This window comes from Corvus hawaiiensis, chromosome 3 (genome assembly GCF_020740725.1).
Source record: "Corvus hawaiiensis isolate bCorHaw1 chromosome 3, bCorHaw1.pri.cur, whole genome shotgun sequence".
NCBI lineage: Eukaryota > Metazoa > Chordata > Aves > Passeriformes > Corvidae > Corvus > Corvus hawaiiensis.
The window spans coordinates 21,243,167-21,259,236 of record NC_063215.1 but is presented as its reverse complement, the minus strand read 5'-3'; the positions used below and the strand labels follow the sequence as shown (position 1 = coordinate 21,259,236).

Here is a 16,070-nt window from a genome sequence, read left to right as displayed (position 1 = left end):
ACTACTGTAATCTACTACTGGAATACTACTGCAACCTGCACAGGTTCACTGCCTCTTCCTGTCACACCATCTCCAAAGTTAAACATTTAACTCCAAACACATTTAAAGTAATTCCTAATATTAGAGACTTGTACTTTCAATTATACAAAGATCAAAATGAGAGAAATCTAGTGTAGAAAGCATCAACTTTTTACACAGTGAAGGCAGACAATCCAAAGAAATCTGATACCACAAATGCCCATCTAAATGCATCTGTGTATTTACGTTTGAAATCTCCCCTTTCAAAGAGAGGCTTTACCCTACATATGGAGCTACAAGCTAAAGACTTACTCCACTGCAATAAAGGTTCTTCGTCATTCTTGACACAGATCCTTCAGCAAATGTCCGGGCTTTTCACAGTAGAAGCCAATTCTGGCTACCTGCTTTCCTACTATTAATTTTGCAGAACATTACTACCAGGAAGGGCTCCCGTGATATCAAAAATACTCAAGATAGCATGTTCCTTAATTATGTTATCTCTAGCAGGATTTAGCTTATCCTGCTAAACAGCCTAGGCTTTTCAAAGGAAAATAAAAAAGTCTCACATTGACATACAACTTCTCTTAAAAATCATATAAATATGACACAAGAGCAACTAATTTATGTTAATTAGAATACAAATAATATCATTGTTTTCCAAGACTTCTCAAACACTTCTTACTCTGCTGTCCACTTAACACTATCCATATCTGATCTTTCAGCTGCAAAATTAAAGAAGTCTCACTAATTAGAAGGCTTTGTTATAGTGCAACACAGTAAAAGCAGGACTATGTAATCTCACATGTTAAAGAGAAGGATGCTCTACTGAAATTAAAATCATGCCCTACTGAAATTAAAATCATCCTGTAAGACAACATATGCTTCATGGTAAACCTCAAGACTAGGGTAAAACACACTCTGGATAAAGTTTTACATTCCTCCAAGCTTCATATGGGACAGAAACAAAAAATATAAAAATACAGACCTCTACACCACTGTGGTAGGAAAAATGTAGTAATTATTTCTCATTAGAGATGAGCTGATTACCATGGCATCATTAGAAAACACTAACTTCAGACTAGTCCCTCACAACTTTCCGTAAGATCAAATTAATAAAAGTAGACAGTAACTCTTTCCACATGGCACTTTTCACTGCAATTCTAAGTACTGAGGTTATCAGATATCAAGAAGTAAGAAGGCAAGATTAAGAACAACTTTAGAATTTAATATGGATTTTCTGGAAGTTTTATACATTATTATAAAGTCAGATATTAGTTACCCAATCACATTTCATATGAGAAAGCTGACAAGATGACCTTAATATTTTTCCTTGCAGATGATCATCTGTTTGAACTTATTTCTGATTATCTGTTTCAAAGCTCTTACCTTCCAAAACAGAATACTACAGTGTCGACAGAAATGCAAGGTGTCCCCATACTGTTCCTTTATTGGGTAACATTTCTGAAGTGCAAAGTACATCAGCTTCCAGTCAATGTGACCTTTCTCTGATGGAATCAAATGCCTACAAAACTAGACATAAAATTAATATCTTCCTTTAAAATTGCTGTAGTCAATGCAGGCAAAGGACAGGGGAATGTGGGGGGAAGGTTGTTAAACTGAAGTTTTGTAACTAGAATTCTTAGAAGTCAGTATTATGACATCATACATCTCTGCAAAGCAGTGAGAGAGATCTGGCCACAAAAAAGATAGAAGGCAAAGACTAAAAATGGAAGAGTGCATATTTGCCAAGAAAAACTAGGCCATACACAGCTGATCTAATTCTACTGTCTCAATATTATTCTAATTATAGTCAAGAAGCATTTAACAAAACAGTATTTAGAGCTGTAAGCAATTAATTTTATCCTTTAAAAAAAAACCCAAACCACTCAGGAATAAGATTTAGAAACATGATTGTGCATTATGGATAGTGGTTTTCTGATAAAGCATTATGGATTTATATAAAGCTCTTTAATTTTAAAAGCATATACATGATTATTTTTCACATTTGGTTGTGATCTTTCTAGAAGGATAGCAATAATTAGTGATTGATGTACTTCTTGAGGACCTAATCTGCATGTAAAGATCAGCTGATGCACAACAGCTATCTCCCCCCAGCTTGAGCGACAGCCAAGGTTTCTTAACTATGTATTTATAAAAGACTTCTGTTCCACTCAGTGTGGATTAATGCTAATACATTGAGGGCTTTCTTCATTCAGAAGACAATTCCTGGATGGGGAGAGAATAGCACTGCTTTTCTGATTTCAGCTACACTTCACTTTGTTTCATAATGGCTCTTATTTTTTCCAACAGTGCTCTTCAGATATCAATTATATTTTTGTGGTTGTTTCAATGGTTCAACAAATATACTGCAGAGGACACAAAAAAAAAACAACCTAACGTGATTCTGTGGCTTATTAAGACAGAAAACTTTTAAAGAGAGGAAGCAGAATTTGATATGGCAGAATAAATAAAATCATTAGATTTCTATCATTTATAACTTAGTAAGAAATTGAATGTGAACATTCAGGACATACTGGAAACACTGTACAAGAGTACTTTATGTGGCATAGGGATAGCTATTTTCACTGAAATCCTCAAGGATCTTTTTCCCTGCATTACCCTAGTATAAGAAGTTCCTCTCTAACCAGTTTTGTCACTGTTCAATAGAGCTTACCTCATCTACCCTCAAAATCCACTCAACTGCTACATAAGCTTAAATTTGTTATCCTTGTAACTTCACCTTGAATTCTTCTGGGCTGCTTCTGAAGATGGGTTTTCAGTTTGCTTTTGTCTGTCTAGTTTTTCCACAGTTACTTCTAAAACCTTTCATGTCACAAAAAAAAAAATCTTATTTGGGTCAACTGTGCATGAGTTAATTGATCTTCAGTTCTGTCTTACCCATCACAAAAATACTTAATCTGGTAGTCACCAAGCAACTTCAACCTGTCAGATTTTTAAGAATGGGCACTTGCGCTTCCTCCAGTTCGGAATGTACTAGGCTTCAAAAGCTCTTCCTCCAGCTCTCATGAGGTAACTTTCTTAGGTTTATTTTCACCTAGTCTGACTTTTTTCCCAGCATTTATTAATGGGAGAAAACGAAGACAGTTCTGGAGTCATTCCTAGATTACTTTAATGCTCTTTATGAGGAAGTGACAGGAAAGTCCTACTTCTCTTTTTGTTATTAATTTCAAAGCACTTGTTCTAGGCTTCTTAGCAAAAATTCAGTTTGGCTTCTCCAGAATTTTCACGTATGTTAAAAGTCTGAGCAACCTGTCTGCCTACCTTAGTAAAGCAAGCTCTTCTTTAGGGGAACACTTTAGAGGTATCCTCTACAACACTGGTTAGGCAGCTTTTAAAAAAGCCCATCTTGTAATAGACATTTTTAAAAATAATGGAAAGAACAGCCCAGTAGTTATCCTAAACTCACAGACATACTGAAGGCAATATTTAGGAGGAATCAAGCCCCAAATACAGAGAAAACTCATGATTACTGCACAATGATAAACTTTTAATCTCAAAAAGGGCAAGTTCATGCTCCACTATTAGTATATAGTATCAAAAAGGCTACATTTATACAAATAACAGAGTTTATTACCTGCTTTTCTGCAAAATGGTACTGGCAGAGTTTTTTCCACAACTGTCTGTCTTCACTAAGCATGTACAAAGTTGGGGTCACTTGACCCAGAGTAATAATGTCCCAGCCATCAGAGAACCTGTATAAGATGTTATTCAGCATATGGAGAGGGAGATCACTAAGCGTAAGTCCATTGTTGACTTGCTGGAAATAAGAGTTGGAGACTTTTAGCTACGGAAAACATTACAGTATAAAGTACAAATAAAATTCTTTACTTTAGAGGTATCTTAGGTCTTAGTTTAGTTTTATCAAATCATTAAGTAAAATCTATGGTTAATTCTTGCCTACAACTATTCTCTAACTGCTGTTGAAAATTCAAATGACTAATGGTACAGAAGGAGCAACAGACCGTAAGTTTATAACTCACGGCTTTCTTACTGTTAAAATAAACATATCCTAAATTCATTATTTAAATTTCAAATAATTTTTGAAACACTTCTGCTCTCTCAATATCATGCAGTCTTGAAAACTATAATATAGTCATTTCCATCTTTAGTGTGCTAAACCCTTAACTATAGTAAAGGTATGAACCAATTATTTCTAACTTGTTGGATCACTACAGTTTCTCAATTTTTATTAAGAAACAAAACACATGTCAACTTGCCTTAAGACAACTAGAGCACAGAATAGAATACAGAATACAGGACTGAAGATCAGAGATACAAAATGAAAGCATTATGGAAGTCAGAGGCAGAAGAGAGCAGGATAATTTCTGAACTCTGGAGACAGTTCCCCCTCATATATAAATGAGAAGATCTGCAGAGCTGAGAGATTAGAGCACTGAGAAAGTTTTCATTAAGACTGTACACCTCTGTGAACTGTAGTGGGGTAAGCTACGCCACAGCTCCTACATGACTAAAGCTGGAGCCCACAGTGCCAGGCGGCAGAGGCTCAGGAGGCTGGAGGCAGTGCCCGGCTGGCAGTGAGGGAGCACGGGCAGTGCCAGCGCCAGGGAGCAGAGCTGCCCCAGCCCAAGGCGGTGGCAGCACAGCAGCCCTGCACCCGCGGGCTCGCACTTCTGTTTCCTTCTGAGCCATCTGGTACTGCTGGGGCTGTACCTCTGTTGAGGAATGAATATGTGAGCACTACAGATGCAAGATTTCTCATGGGCTACTTCAGCCAACATCAAAACAGCTCCAAGGAATTGTCACGCTGGAAGGAAACAAGCACAGCAGTAACTGCACTGTCTGTGCAGAAGTGTCTGTGCTCTGGTTGCCTGGCACATGAAAACTGCTGAGACCAGGTTCCTCATTTCTCCTTTCTATTCCAAAAGTAGCTCGTTTATTCAGATGAGCGGCTCAGATAGAAAGGACAATTTCAAAATTTCATAGCTGAAAGCCAGGAGATAAAACACTTGTATGACTTTACAGTGAGTGATATAGCATTTCTTCCAGGAGTAACCCAGCCAGATTAAAAAAAAATTGCCTGCTTATTATCAGAAGTTTCCACTATAAAACCCTGGAATAGTGCATACCACATGCTTTGAACACAGTCACATGAGGAGAATCCAGATGCTGAAGTCATTATCTTTTCTTATTTTTTACAAAAGCAACTGTGCTAATGAATAAATCTGCAAAATTGCTACTTGAATAATTTCTTTTTTTCCTCTTTTCTTGATACACCTCCAGAATGCCTTTTAGATTTTTATTTCTTCATTTGTAGAAAACTTATTTTGGAATTTAAAATTTGGGGTTTTTCCCCCATCTCTATCTGACAATCTAGAGAATTTTTTTTAACTTGAGAGAGAAAATAAATTCTATCTCTACTACAAACCAGCAATACAGACATTGTAGCAGTTTTCATTAGCAAAAAGCTATTAACACATTAGAAAATTAAGTTGATGCCATTTAATTAATTTCATATTACTTCTTTAAAAACCAAAAGAAGTAAAACTGTTTAAAATGTATTTGAAACTTGGTTCACTTACAGATCCTCAATCAATATTCAACATAATCTCCCTCCCCCAAATATTATTTAATATGATTTAATAATATACCTTGTTCATCTGAAGGTTTTTTAATTGTTGTTGCCACAGAAGGATAGTTTCTAATCGGCAAATCCAAATATTGATGTTGCCTACCAACACAGATTTTCCTACTCCCCTAATCAGTATACAGAGAGTAGAACTCAGATCCTGTAGAAGATCTTTGATCAATCGTGGATTATACTGGTCTTCCATAACTGGAAAACAAAACAAACCAAATACAGCTTTGGTTCACAGAGTTAACCAAGCTAATCAACACCTTTTCTAGGGGAACTAATTACAACTCAGTTGTTTGTGTACAAAAATGCCCTAATTCCCACCATGACATTCACTGGTGCTGTTCCATATATGCAAGATCAATAATTAACAATTTCACAGGCAAATTTGCTGCAACATTTCAAGCTATGCATTTGCAAACTTAATGCCAAACAGCTAGCTATAAATCCGATTTCTTCAGTTCAAAGCAGACAGTATAACATCTCCATTTAGTGTGGTTACCAGAAAAAAAGAAAAATCAATAAAATGTAATGTCTTTTTCTTAAAATAATCAAAACATATGTATTTTGAGTCTCAATACATCATGCAAACTTAAGCCCAAACATTTTATTAACCTAAAAGCTTTCACATTTTGTGAAGAGTATAATTTAACAGTAACCAATAATTTCTGAATAGAATCTAAATGTCACTTAATTTCACCAACCTGTTCAATAGACATTATTCAATAACTAAGAGAAAACAACTTATTGCAATCATGCAATGGGACGTATGAAACCTTGCACTAAGCATGCTATTGCTATGTCTTACAATGTAAAAATGGTAATAAAACTAACAAAAAAAAAAATCAATTAATAGCTTAGTTACAGCAATTAAATCTGAACAGTCAGATTAAAAATCCTTGGGTCTTACCCTTCTGCACAATTTTGTCCAAAATGTTAAAGTAGTTCTTCTGTGCTGCACCACTCAGTGAAGTTAACTGGGATTTTGCAATTAACTGCAAAAGCTAAGATAAAAAATTAAAAGTCAGAAGGACGGAAGTAAAACATGATTTAAAATGCACACTTAGTGCATACACTCACCTACAACAGCCTGGCATTTTGTGAAAATATAACTACAGAGTTCAGAAGACAAAGTAAGATATGTGGAAAGCTTTAGGCATTCCCACTGGCATCCCATGAACAATTCCTGAAGGATGTACATTTTCAAAATACTGTACAAATACTGGTGCTTATCTCTGACAAAGCAGATGACATACAGACTTTATGAGCTGTAGTGAAGTAACAGAGAGAATCTGTTTCAGGGGCTCACAAATGCAAACGTGAACTTGGATGTACCTGGATCCTGAAATCCCTGACAGATTTGGTGGCCAGGAACATCACCCTGAACTGATACCAGCTACCAGAATTACAGCTTCTGAGTGAAAGTATCATACTGGTCAAACTGAAGTGTGATGGATTTAGTGCACTACTTTCTACTCATGGAGAGGAAATACCCTTTTTTGCCTAAACTAGGGAGAAAAAAAAATTCCTGTATTACTCCTACATTCAGGTCCCTGGTAGAATAAACCACAGTGGTCTTATAATCAGCAGTGTACAAACCATGTCAGTAACTTTCCTTTGGGAATGGTTTAGGGCAAAAACCAAAACAGTTTAAGTTCTTTCTGCACATGAATGCCAAGATATAGCTACTAGAGGCAGCCCTTGCTCCATTCTGGCACATTTGCTTTTATATTTTAGATTCATTTTTGTAGCTGATAAGAACCATTAGCTCTTCAACAAAAAATGGTCTCTTATTATGAGAGACTTTGATGTTGTGATATTATTACAATGTTTAGAGGTGTGGCACTGAGCTTTGCAATTGCACTTTTTAACAGTGAGTTCAGAACAAGTGTTCTCAACATACTGGAAAGGGAAAGCAGGGAGCAGAAAACACCATTCCCTACAGAGTGCTCCCACCACTGGCCTGCAGAGTGCTCCTGTGTAGGGTAGCATCGAGTGTTGGCACAGAGGATGAAAGAGATCAAGCTTGCCAAAAATTATATTGTATCTTCATTTCTAAAACACCAATTTGACACTTCACTCAACATTAATCTTCCTTGGGAGGAAGAAAGAATACACCTGTTCTGTCCCTGATTAAATAATGTTCCTTCTGGCTTCTCTGCACGATCTCTGACAAAACATTATGTACTATGAAAGAAAGAAATAATTATCCTGATGTATTTAAATACAAGCACTCTTGTCTCAAAAATTATATAAACAGGTATCAAGATCTTTTTGTTGGCTTTTTCAAAGCCTATTAGCTTGATTAATAATTTGGAATATACCTAGAGGTCTCTGGCAGTTTGCCAGTTCAAGCAAGTAGGTACATTTCTCTTGATTAAAAAAGAAAAAAAAAAATCAGTTATGTTGCTCAGTCTAAAGATCAAATCAAAAGACAAATTCCACCTGACTGATTTTAATGAAGATTACAATTTCAGTGAAAGGTAATATGCAAGGATTAAGACAATTTTAGCAAAAGCAAGGTAGGAGGACTACAAGGATCTGACACACTGATACAAGCAGAGCCATAGCTTATGTTGTCTACTACAGATTATAACTTTGAATGGATCATCTCTTCAGTCAGATGGAAAAATTTGGAAAAAACCAACCCATATCAAATTCTATGTATCAAAATTTAACAGCTACGAAGTTATCAATATACTACAGCACCATCCAATACAAAAATCTAACTGATCCTACCTTCTCCCCCTCACTCCTCATCCTAAAAGGGTCCTGGACAGACATCTATATTAACTTTTAATAATGAATGGCATATTTTTACTTAGTTGGAGAATCATCTTGGTGGCCTGGGATCAAAGAAGAACTAGAGTAGGGATTGATCTTTAAAAAAAAGTATTCTTGATTTATACCTTGCTATCAACAAGCAGCCACCACCTCAGGGGAACTGCTGCAAAGACAAATTAAGTTTTGTATTTGTAAAACAATTCTAAATTTTAAAAATTCCAAACAAATTCTGAAACATTTAGAGGATTTTGAAAGTCCATCTACTATTTTAAATTCACATAGATTCCTTAGGGTCTATTATTAACAGACTAATGGTTTGGATCGCAAAGCCAAATTTCTGAATTTTAAAAGTAGTGCTCCTGCCTCAATGATCTTAAGCCTGACTGACTAAACCAGCATTTTGTATTCCTTGGCAAACAGAAGAAAAACTGGTCAACGTGCTTATGTTGGACTTTGCACTTTGACTTGATCAACTGTTTCGAGTAACTCAGTTTAGGCACTGCAGCATCTAAAACAAATGCTAAATTCTAGATCTGCATTCCTTTTACCTGCTTGCTGTTCAAGTGAGGTGCCCAAGGTTGACACCATTTATACGAATCACCTTTTGTAGGTGCTTTGTTTTTTTTCTTCCTACTGTTCAAGGCTGAAAAGTCTTAGGAAAGATCACAGCTCTTGATTCTTCTCCCAAAACAGCATTAAAAAGTAATGTTCTAAACCACAACACATACATGTACCAAAAAACCCCGAAACCCTGCAAGGGAAACAAACCAGGCAAGTACACTAACCACTACCCTGGAAGCAAACTCTTTTTGCTTTGTTTCCACATCTCTTGTTTTTCTGAAAGTACAATACATTGCCTCAACTTCACAGGGAATGATAGAATGTGTTTTCTCTCCAAATACTGCACAGCCTAGTGGTAAGGGTGTTCTCCTGGTATGTTTATTTAATTTTTATTTGTGTCTTTTCAACTTCTGGATGCATTCCAACAAATACAATACTTGTGAACAGCCTCACCACAGAACTGAGCTCTAGTCCTGATGTGACTCACATTTTGAGCTTCTCTAGGAGCTGGAACAAGCACTTTATTGCATCAGGTTAGATAATAAAATAAACCTGGGGCTAGAAAGAAATCAGTATCCCCAGAACAGGCATTTCCAAATGGGCAGCTGGTTAGGCATTGAGGTAATTAAGGCTGGAGTCTCAAGTTTTAAGGGATGTTAAAGACAAATGCATAGATACCTTCTCCTTGATAAAAAAATTGTGCAGTCAGTCACAGGACTAGTAAGAAGTTGCAGAAGATACCGAAATATCAAAATATTTACACATCAAGTATTCTTCTGGAAATTGTTATTTTAAGCGTATTTAAGATGTAGCAAATATTTAAGATGAGTAACACTTTGCTATTTTTGGTTGTATAGAAATTGTTTTACCTTTAAAGAGAGTTCATTACCCAGACTAGCGAACAACAATTGAAACTACCATCAATGTCTCCCTCTAAATACACAGCACACTGGCCATCACCATCCCCCTCTAGCTATAGGCTTTCAGACAGCCATATACTGAGTTTTCACCAAAGAAAATTTACTCAGTTTAAAGTTGTTTCTTGCATTATAAATTACATGTGAACAGGGTATTTACACAATTACAAACCGTTACCTGTTCAGTGCAAAAATACTCCTTTTGTACACACAGGCACATCAGCAAATGCATTTTTCTAATATGCATATAAAGAGCTTACTTTGACCACGTAATTGAACCTCCTGATGTCCTGAATCGCACTTGAAAAGTCTAAGCGGTTAAACGCTTCTCCCAAGGTGCAATAGCCGTGTCTCTGAGAAGAGGAAAAAACACACTTTAAATGGAAGGAAACAAAGACAAAATTGAGCAAAACATTCAGAAAAGCACGCTGACATGCAGCTGATGCTAATGGATACCATGCTCCCTGGAAATACAGTGCCTCTAGACTGAAGAGTTCTTTTTTCTACAAGAAATTAAATGAAACCAGATATGCTATTTGTAACTAACAGGTACATAGGCAAGGCCTTTCAATTCATACTAAATGTGTAATCTGGCATCACTGGTATTTGATTTCCCTGGGAATCTACTCCACTCTTGCAGAGTGTCACGATGCTGGCATTTGCCATGCACAAGGAAGAGCTTGCTTGTACAGCAATCTGAGCCTACAAGTATGAGAATTATCTGATTCACACTTGAGGGTAAGAACACAGCTAGTTGCTTCTGGGATCAGAAGAACAAATGGTCTCAACATCAAATAGAATTTATTTTGGTGCTAGAAGCTTAGGCACCACAAGCAAAAACAACTGCATTTCCTTTGGTACTTCTCCACATCTTAATGTGAAAATGGAAGTTTCAGAGGCTGTTGTGAATGACTTAAGATGGTAGTAGCAGCCCAAAATGACATGAGATCACGTAAACTCAGTATATTTAGAGCCACAAAGCCACATTGGAGCCCAGGACCAAATATACTGAGGCTAGGAAAAAACTCTAACTGGTAAAAGAGAGTCTTGCAGAGCAGTGTGCTACTGTGGTTTTATTAGCCATGGGAAGGAGGCAGATAAATAATTATTTGAAGCTCATTCCTAGACAGACTTCCTTGGTAAATTATGTGATGGTGACAAATTTGACAGTACAAATTAATGTTCCTTTTTGCGACCCAATGAAAGCTTACCCTGCATGTGCCCCAGTGGGACAGGACAGTTAACAATTCACTACAGAGTGGTGATAATTACTGCCTATTAGTTAATGACCAAATTCAGGATTGTCCTGCTTGCTCATTCAGCTGACATAGCTCAGATCCAAGCACACTGCACACTTCACGATATGCGCACCTTGCTTAGCTAATAGCAGTGAATGAACACATACGGTTAACAAAACTTTTGTTGAAATTTAAATATTTGTGGCTGTTCTCTGGCTAAACAGTTATCATAAGGTTATGCTTGAAACATTAATATGAGAGACATTTCCTTGAACAGATTTCTATGAAACTACAGCTCTACCTTTCCCAGTGTACCGTCATGACAAAATTATTCAAAGAGCATCTCCAATTTCATTTCAGCTACACACATGCATTTGTTTTGGTTTTCTTTCATTTCAATGCTCTCTCCTGCAGCATGTTTCATATGTTTCTTATCAAGACCTTCCTAACTTGTCATTTTGTCCTAAAAACCAGTATCCAGTTTGGGAAAAAAATGTTTCCTAGTTGTGAGTCTGCTATTTCAAAATCAAGAAAGATGAGAACCTGTAAGAAAAACTAGAGCCTCTAAATAATGTTTTAGATTAGCTTAAATTGTTGCTCTGAAATTTTTGGTTCATGTATGCTTATTCCTTGCTACTTTTTCAACCTTCTACTCTAAGCTTTTAAATTTATACAAAGAATTACTTGAAATATTAGTGTTTAATTCTAACCATCCTTGCTTTGTTTTTTAAATTAAAAAACCCAAATAAACCTGAAAGGTGAATAGTCAAATATCAGAAGATAACCAAAATATTTCGTCCACTCTGACTGGACAAGAAACAAAAGCAAATACTCACACATCACTAGTACACCAACTTCTGCATAAGTAGGGGAAAAAATAATCCCTATATATACAGGTTATGAAGGACACCAATGAGAGATTTTAGGCTATTTGTATTTTGGCCTCTATACAGTTTGAAACCTCAGCTTAACACCCTTACCATTCAAAGGGCCACAATGACTGGTGGCAGGCCGTCTGTTGTCCCCCTGCTCCTTCTCACCCTAATTTGATATGGCACAAAGGGAAAAAGCATGCTTGAGACTTTTGCAGACCAATCTAAGTTAACCTCATCTAGAAGATAAAGCAGAAAGAGGGCTGTGAATCTGGTGAAAGGCTTTACAGTACCCTTCAGATATAGACAGGCAGTCTCTGGGTCACTGGTCTACAAGGTCTGCAAAGTCTTGCAGTATGTCCTTTGTGTAAGCTCTCCTCAATAGCATGCCCTTCCTGAGTAAAAAGCTCTGTATTGTCTCTCTCAGCTCTAAAATGCAAAGCTACTTTTGCCTGCATGACTACAATCATCCCACTCACCTCCTTCCCTCTCTCCTGACTGGTATTACTATGTGGATGTAAAACCTCTTTACTGGTGTTCAAGTTCCACACACCCCAGATAGCCATGGCAATCAGCACAGGATGAAACTCAAACTTCAAGAGTTTAATCTCTACATGGAATGGATGTATTTTAACTCTTGGCTTTCCAAGAGGTCATTCCAAGAGCTTTCATGTTCCCTTTACAGTTACATGATACAGTTTATATCCCAAACTGAAAGCATATGGATTTTGTTGATCCTCTTTGTAAAGTTTGAAACTGATGTTTTACTTACTTCCATTCAAATTTACACCAAGATTCCAAAATATCAGGTGGCTGCCTGCAAGCAACTTCTTTGGAGATGTTTCTCTGGTTTTGCAAATACTTTCAATTTTAGTTCAAAGAGAGACAGTAGAAACACAGATGGGCTTGTATAAGTAGTGGAGAACTGTATGTCTATCCTTGCAAGTTCCCACATCTCTGCCACAAAGACCTACCTAGAAGTCACTCTGCCAGCTGCCTTTGCCTCACCATGTGCAGGTCTCCAGTGTTGCCAAATAAGAGAGTAAAGCATAAGCCCTAAGACCACATGGCAAAAATGCTTTTTTCAATATGCTTTCTGTCAATTAAGAACCACAAAGACTGTAGGAATCGACCCACACCATGCAGACTTACTTCCCTGGTGCTTTCTTTATGAACATAAATCCACTTTTCACGATAAAAACCTAAAAGAAAACCAAAATATAAGCATTTTAGGCTTCCACATTAGTTAATGCCTTCCACAAAGAAACTCAACTAAACATATAATTTTCAATAATATGCTTCAAAAGATAGTAGAACATTTTTAATGAAGGAAGTTTATAAAGCCTAGAAAAAAAAAAATTTCACAAGTTATGGACTTCATGGAAGTAACAGAAAAGTTATATAAATGTTTTTTTTTAAAACCAGAAGAGGTGGCACACAATTGGGAGATGAATGACAACTTTTGTCAGCTGTGACCAATCACTGACATAACAGTAGTCCTACATAATTCCTGACCTTTTTTTTTCCATACAACAGGCTCCTTAGCATTTGAAAGTACAGCAGATTTGGACAACATTTTTGTTCCTGGCCACTCTACCCCTGGAATCCATTTTCTTCTGTACAGGTGCCTGCTCTACATTGACTTGGTTCAACTAACTGGAGGAGACTGCAGGGAAGTTAAGGATGTAAGACTAATAAAGGCAACCAGGCTGACCTTCAGCTTTCACAAGTCTCACATGTTGTCAGATGAGACATCCAGACTCTTGAATCTTCTGAAATACTTTAAACTCAGACAAGCTTGGAGAAGCTTGCAGCTTTCTGCAATACCATCTCTCTAAGAATTTTGGGGATATACAAATAACAGATAATTTCAAGATCAAAGCATTAGAAATGCCAAGAAGTTGCTAATCAACTTAACCTTTTTTACCTACTCTACCACATTCTCTTCTTCAGTAAGTTACTTGCTGCCATACACATTTGCAGCCCAAAGCACAAGTGATCTTTTAAATATGAGAACTGATAAAATGGCTTTCATATTTTAAATTTTTTTAAAGGGATTTCTCTCCAAGAAATTCAATACTGATAAAGTCTTTATCCAGAGATATCATTACTATGACAAAATATATTTATTTCTGAACTGATTCTGGAATTGTATAACTAATTACCATCTGAATTAAGCAAAAAATAAACCAACTGCTTTGGGAAGCAGAAGCTCCCATAAGCATCCAGAAGAATTTAATCTCAAACTAGTCCACAGTCTCAATTAAGACATATCACTTTTGACACCAGAATTTGTTGCCAATACAGAAACAGACATAATTTGGAAGGCTACTCTATAGCTGAATATAAAATAATGGCTATTATAACATTTTTCTGAACCTACACGAGTCTTCTAAAATAAATGAAAAAACCCAGCCTTACATTGTGAATCCGTGTTATTCCTAAAATGATCTTTTTTCCTTTTCTTGGCTGCAAACTCACAGTCTTCAGTACTGTATACTTCTTCATTCTCATCATCCCCAGTTATGATACTGAAATAAAAATATCTAATTAGAATAACCATAATTAAATAAAATTAAAGATGCATACACCATTACAATTTTCTGCATTAAAATCTACCAGCTGAAAAAAAAATACATCATATTCTTAATTAAGATCTTCTACCTGATTGTCTATAGCAACATGTATCTTGAGAGAAGCTGTCTTGTTCTTTTCTTCTCAAAGGGGTTGAATTTTGTGTCGAAGTGATTAAATATGCAAAAGTACCTTCCTAAGAGGCATCTTGTAAGCCGTTACTGACATTCAGGAAGGACTACTAAGACGACAGTACTAACTGGACAACTGCAAAACTCTGCAAAGCTCTGGTGTACAAAAATCCATTACCTGAAGTGGCCCAAGCCTTAACTACACACAGGTAAAAGTCTGTGAAGAATTACTGCACATCCCTGCACAGGCAGAAAGCCAGCAAAGAACGACATCTCTCTTACTACTGTCACCTGCGGGACAAGGAAGGTCTTTCTTTTAAGAAATGCTTGACTCACAGCTCAGCACATACAGGTGTCATGGCACTGTTCTACCAATGATTTGTACAGCATGCAGAGCCACGTGGTCTGTCTCTGCCAGAGAGACTTAGCTGTACCTATGTCACTTCTGACAGTTAACTATGTAACCCAACAGTGAGGACTATACCAAATACTTATGTATATCGTACATACAATGTGAATATAGAAAAAAACCATACATACATACAAAAACAACACATACTATTAAGGCTTTTTTTTAATAAGCTAACCTTTCTAAAATTTATATACATTTAAAAATTGCCTGTGCTACAGAAAATATACACAGCTTCATAAAATTTGCTTTCCATTTTCGCAGTAACTATAAGGACCAGCAACGAAGATAAGAATGGGTGTTCTCTTTTCTAGCACGGAGAAGGAAGATACTTCATATGAAGGCCACAGTCTTGCACAGATAAGAATAATGAAGGATACATGGTAATGAAGTTTAACAGGGAGACTTTTTTATTTCTACATTATTGCTCTTTGACAATAAAGTCGTATACAAAACTCCTCACATTCATTACTATTTTTAATCTAAATTGCTTTTTATCATTGCCAGTTTGAACTTCAGATTTAAACAACTGAACACTGTAAACTGAAGGACATGATTTTTTTTCAAAAAGTATCTGGGCATTAAGTGACAAAAATCAAATTATTTTAGTCTATTTCTACTAGCTTATAGAGTTAAAATTCTCAGGTTTGAATCATTTGTTAAACAACACTGTAAAAAATTTTTGGTTTTTGAATAATTCTAATCAGTAAATGCTAGCTCAGCTTAAAGATACACAAGTTGAGAAGATTTAGAAAAAAAAATTGGTTTCATCTTAGCTTTTTTTTTTTTTTCAGGATTTAAACCTAACAAACCTCTGCATTCAGACAGTGCTCAATCCAAGGTGGAGGCCTTAGTTCATGCCTTAGTATTTTTAATGCAGACAGTAAAGACTCAGTACCTTAAATACTCTGTGCAACAGTGCCAAATATCACATCTGGTCAAACAGCAAAAT

At 36.3% G+C, this 16,070-nt stretch overlaps 1 protein-coding gene and 1 long non-coding RNA gene across 6 annotated transcripts in view; one reads left to right on the top strand and one right to left on the bottom strand.

Moving 5' to 3' along the window:
* Window positions 1-16,070, bottom strand: part of FBXO25 (F-box protein 25) — a 30,581-nt gene that overhangs the window by 6,145 nt on the left and 8,366 nt on the right. For 3 of the 5 annotated variants that reach the window (XM_048298117.1, XM_048298119.1, XM_048298118.1), the window contains exons 3-9: window positions 14,426-14,535; window positions 13,157-13,206; window positions 10,155-10,247; window positions 6,543-6,636; window positions 5,649-5,833; window positions 3,614-3,796; window positions 1,405-1,548 (exon numbers count right to left, since the gene is read on the bottom strand). In XM_048298117.1, coding sequence (XP_048154074.1) covers window positions 1,405-1,548; window positions 3,614-3,796; window positions 5,649-5,833; window positions 6,543-6,636; window positions 10,155-10,247; window positions 13,157-13,206; window positions 14,426-14,535 — 859 coding nt within the window. Of the gene's footprint in view, window positions 1-1,404; window positions 1,549-3,613; window positions 3,797-5,648; window positions 5,834-6,542; window positions 6,637-10,154; window positions 10,248-13,156; window positions 13,207-14,425; window positions 14,536-16,070 lie in introns of those variants that run through there. The other 2 variants (XM_048298120.1, XM_048298122.1) reach the window with 2 other exon arrangements.
* Window positions 14,518-15,580, top strand: LOC125323275. The gene is made up of 2 exons (XR_007202451.1): window positions 14,518-14,918; window positions 15,383-15,580. It is a non-coding gene; the product is annotated as an uncharacterized LOC125323275 (long non-coding RNA).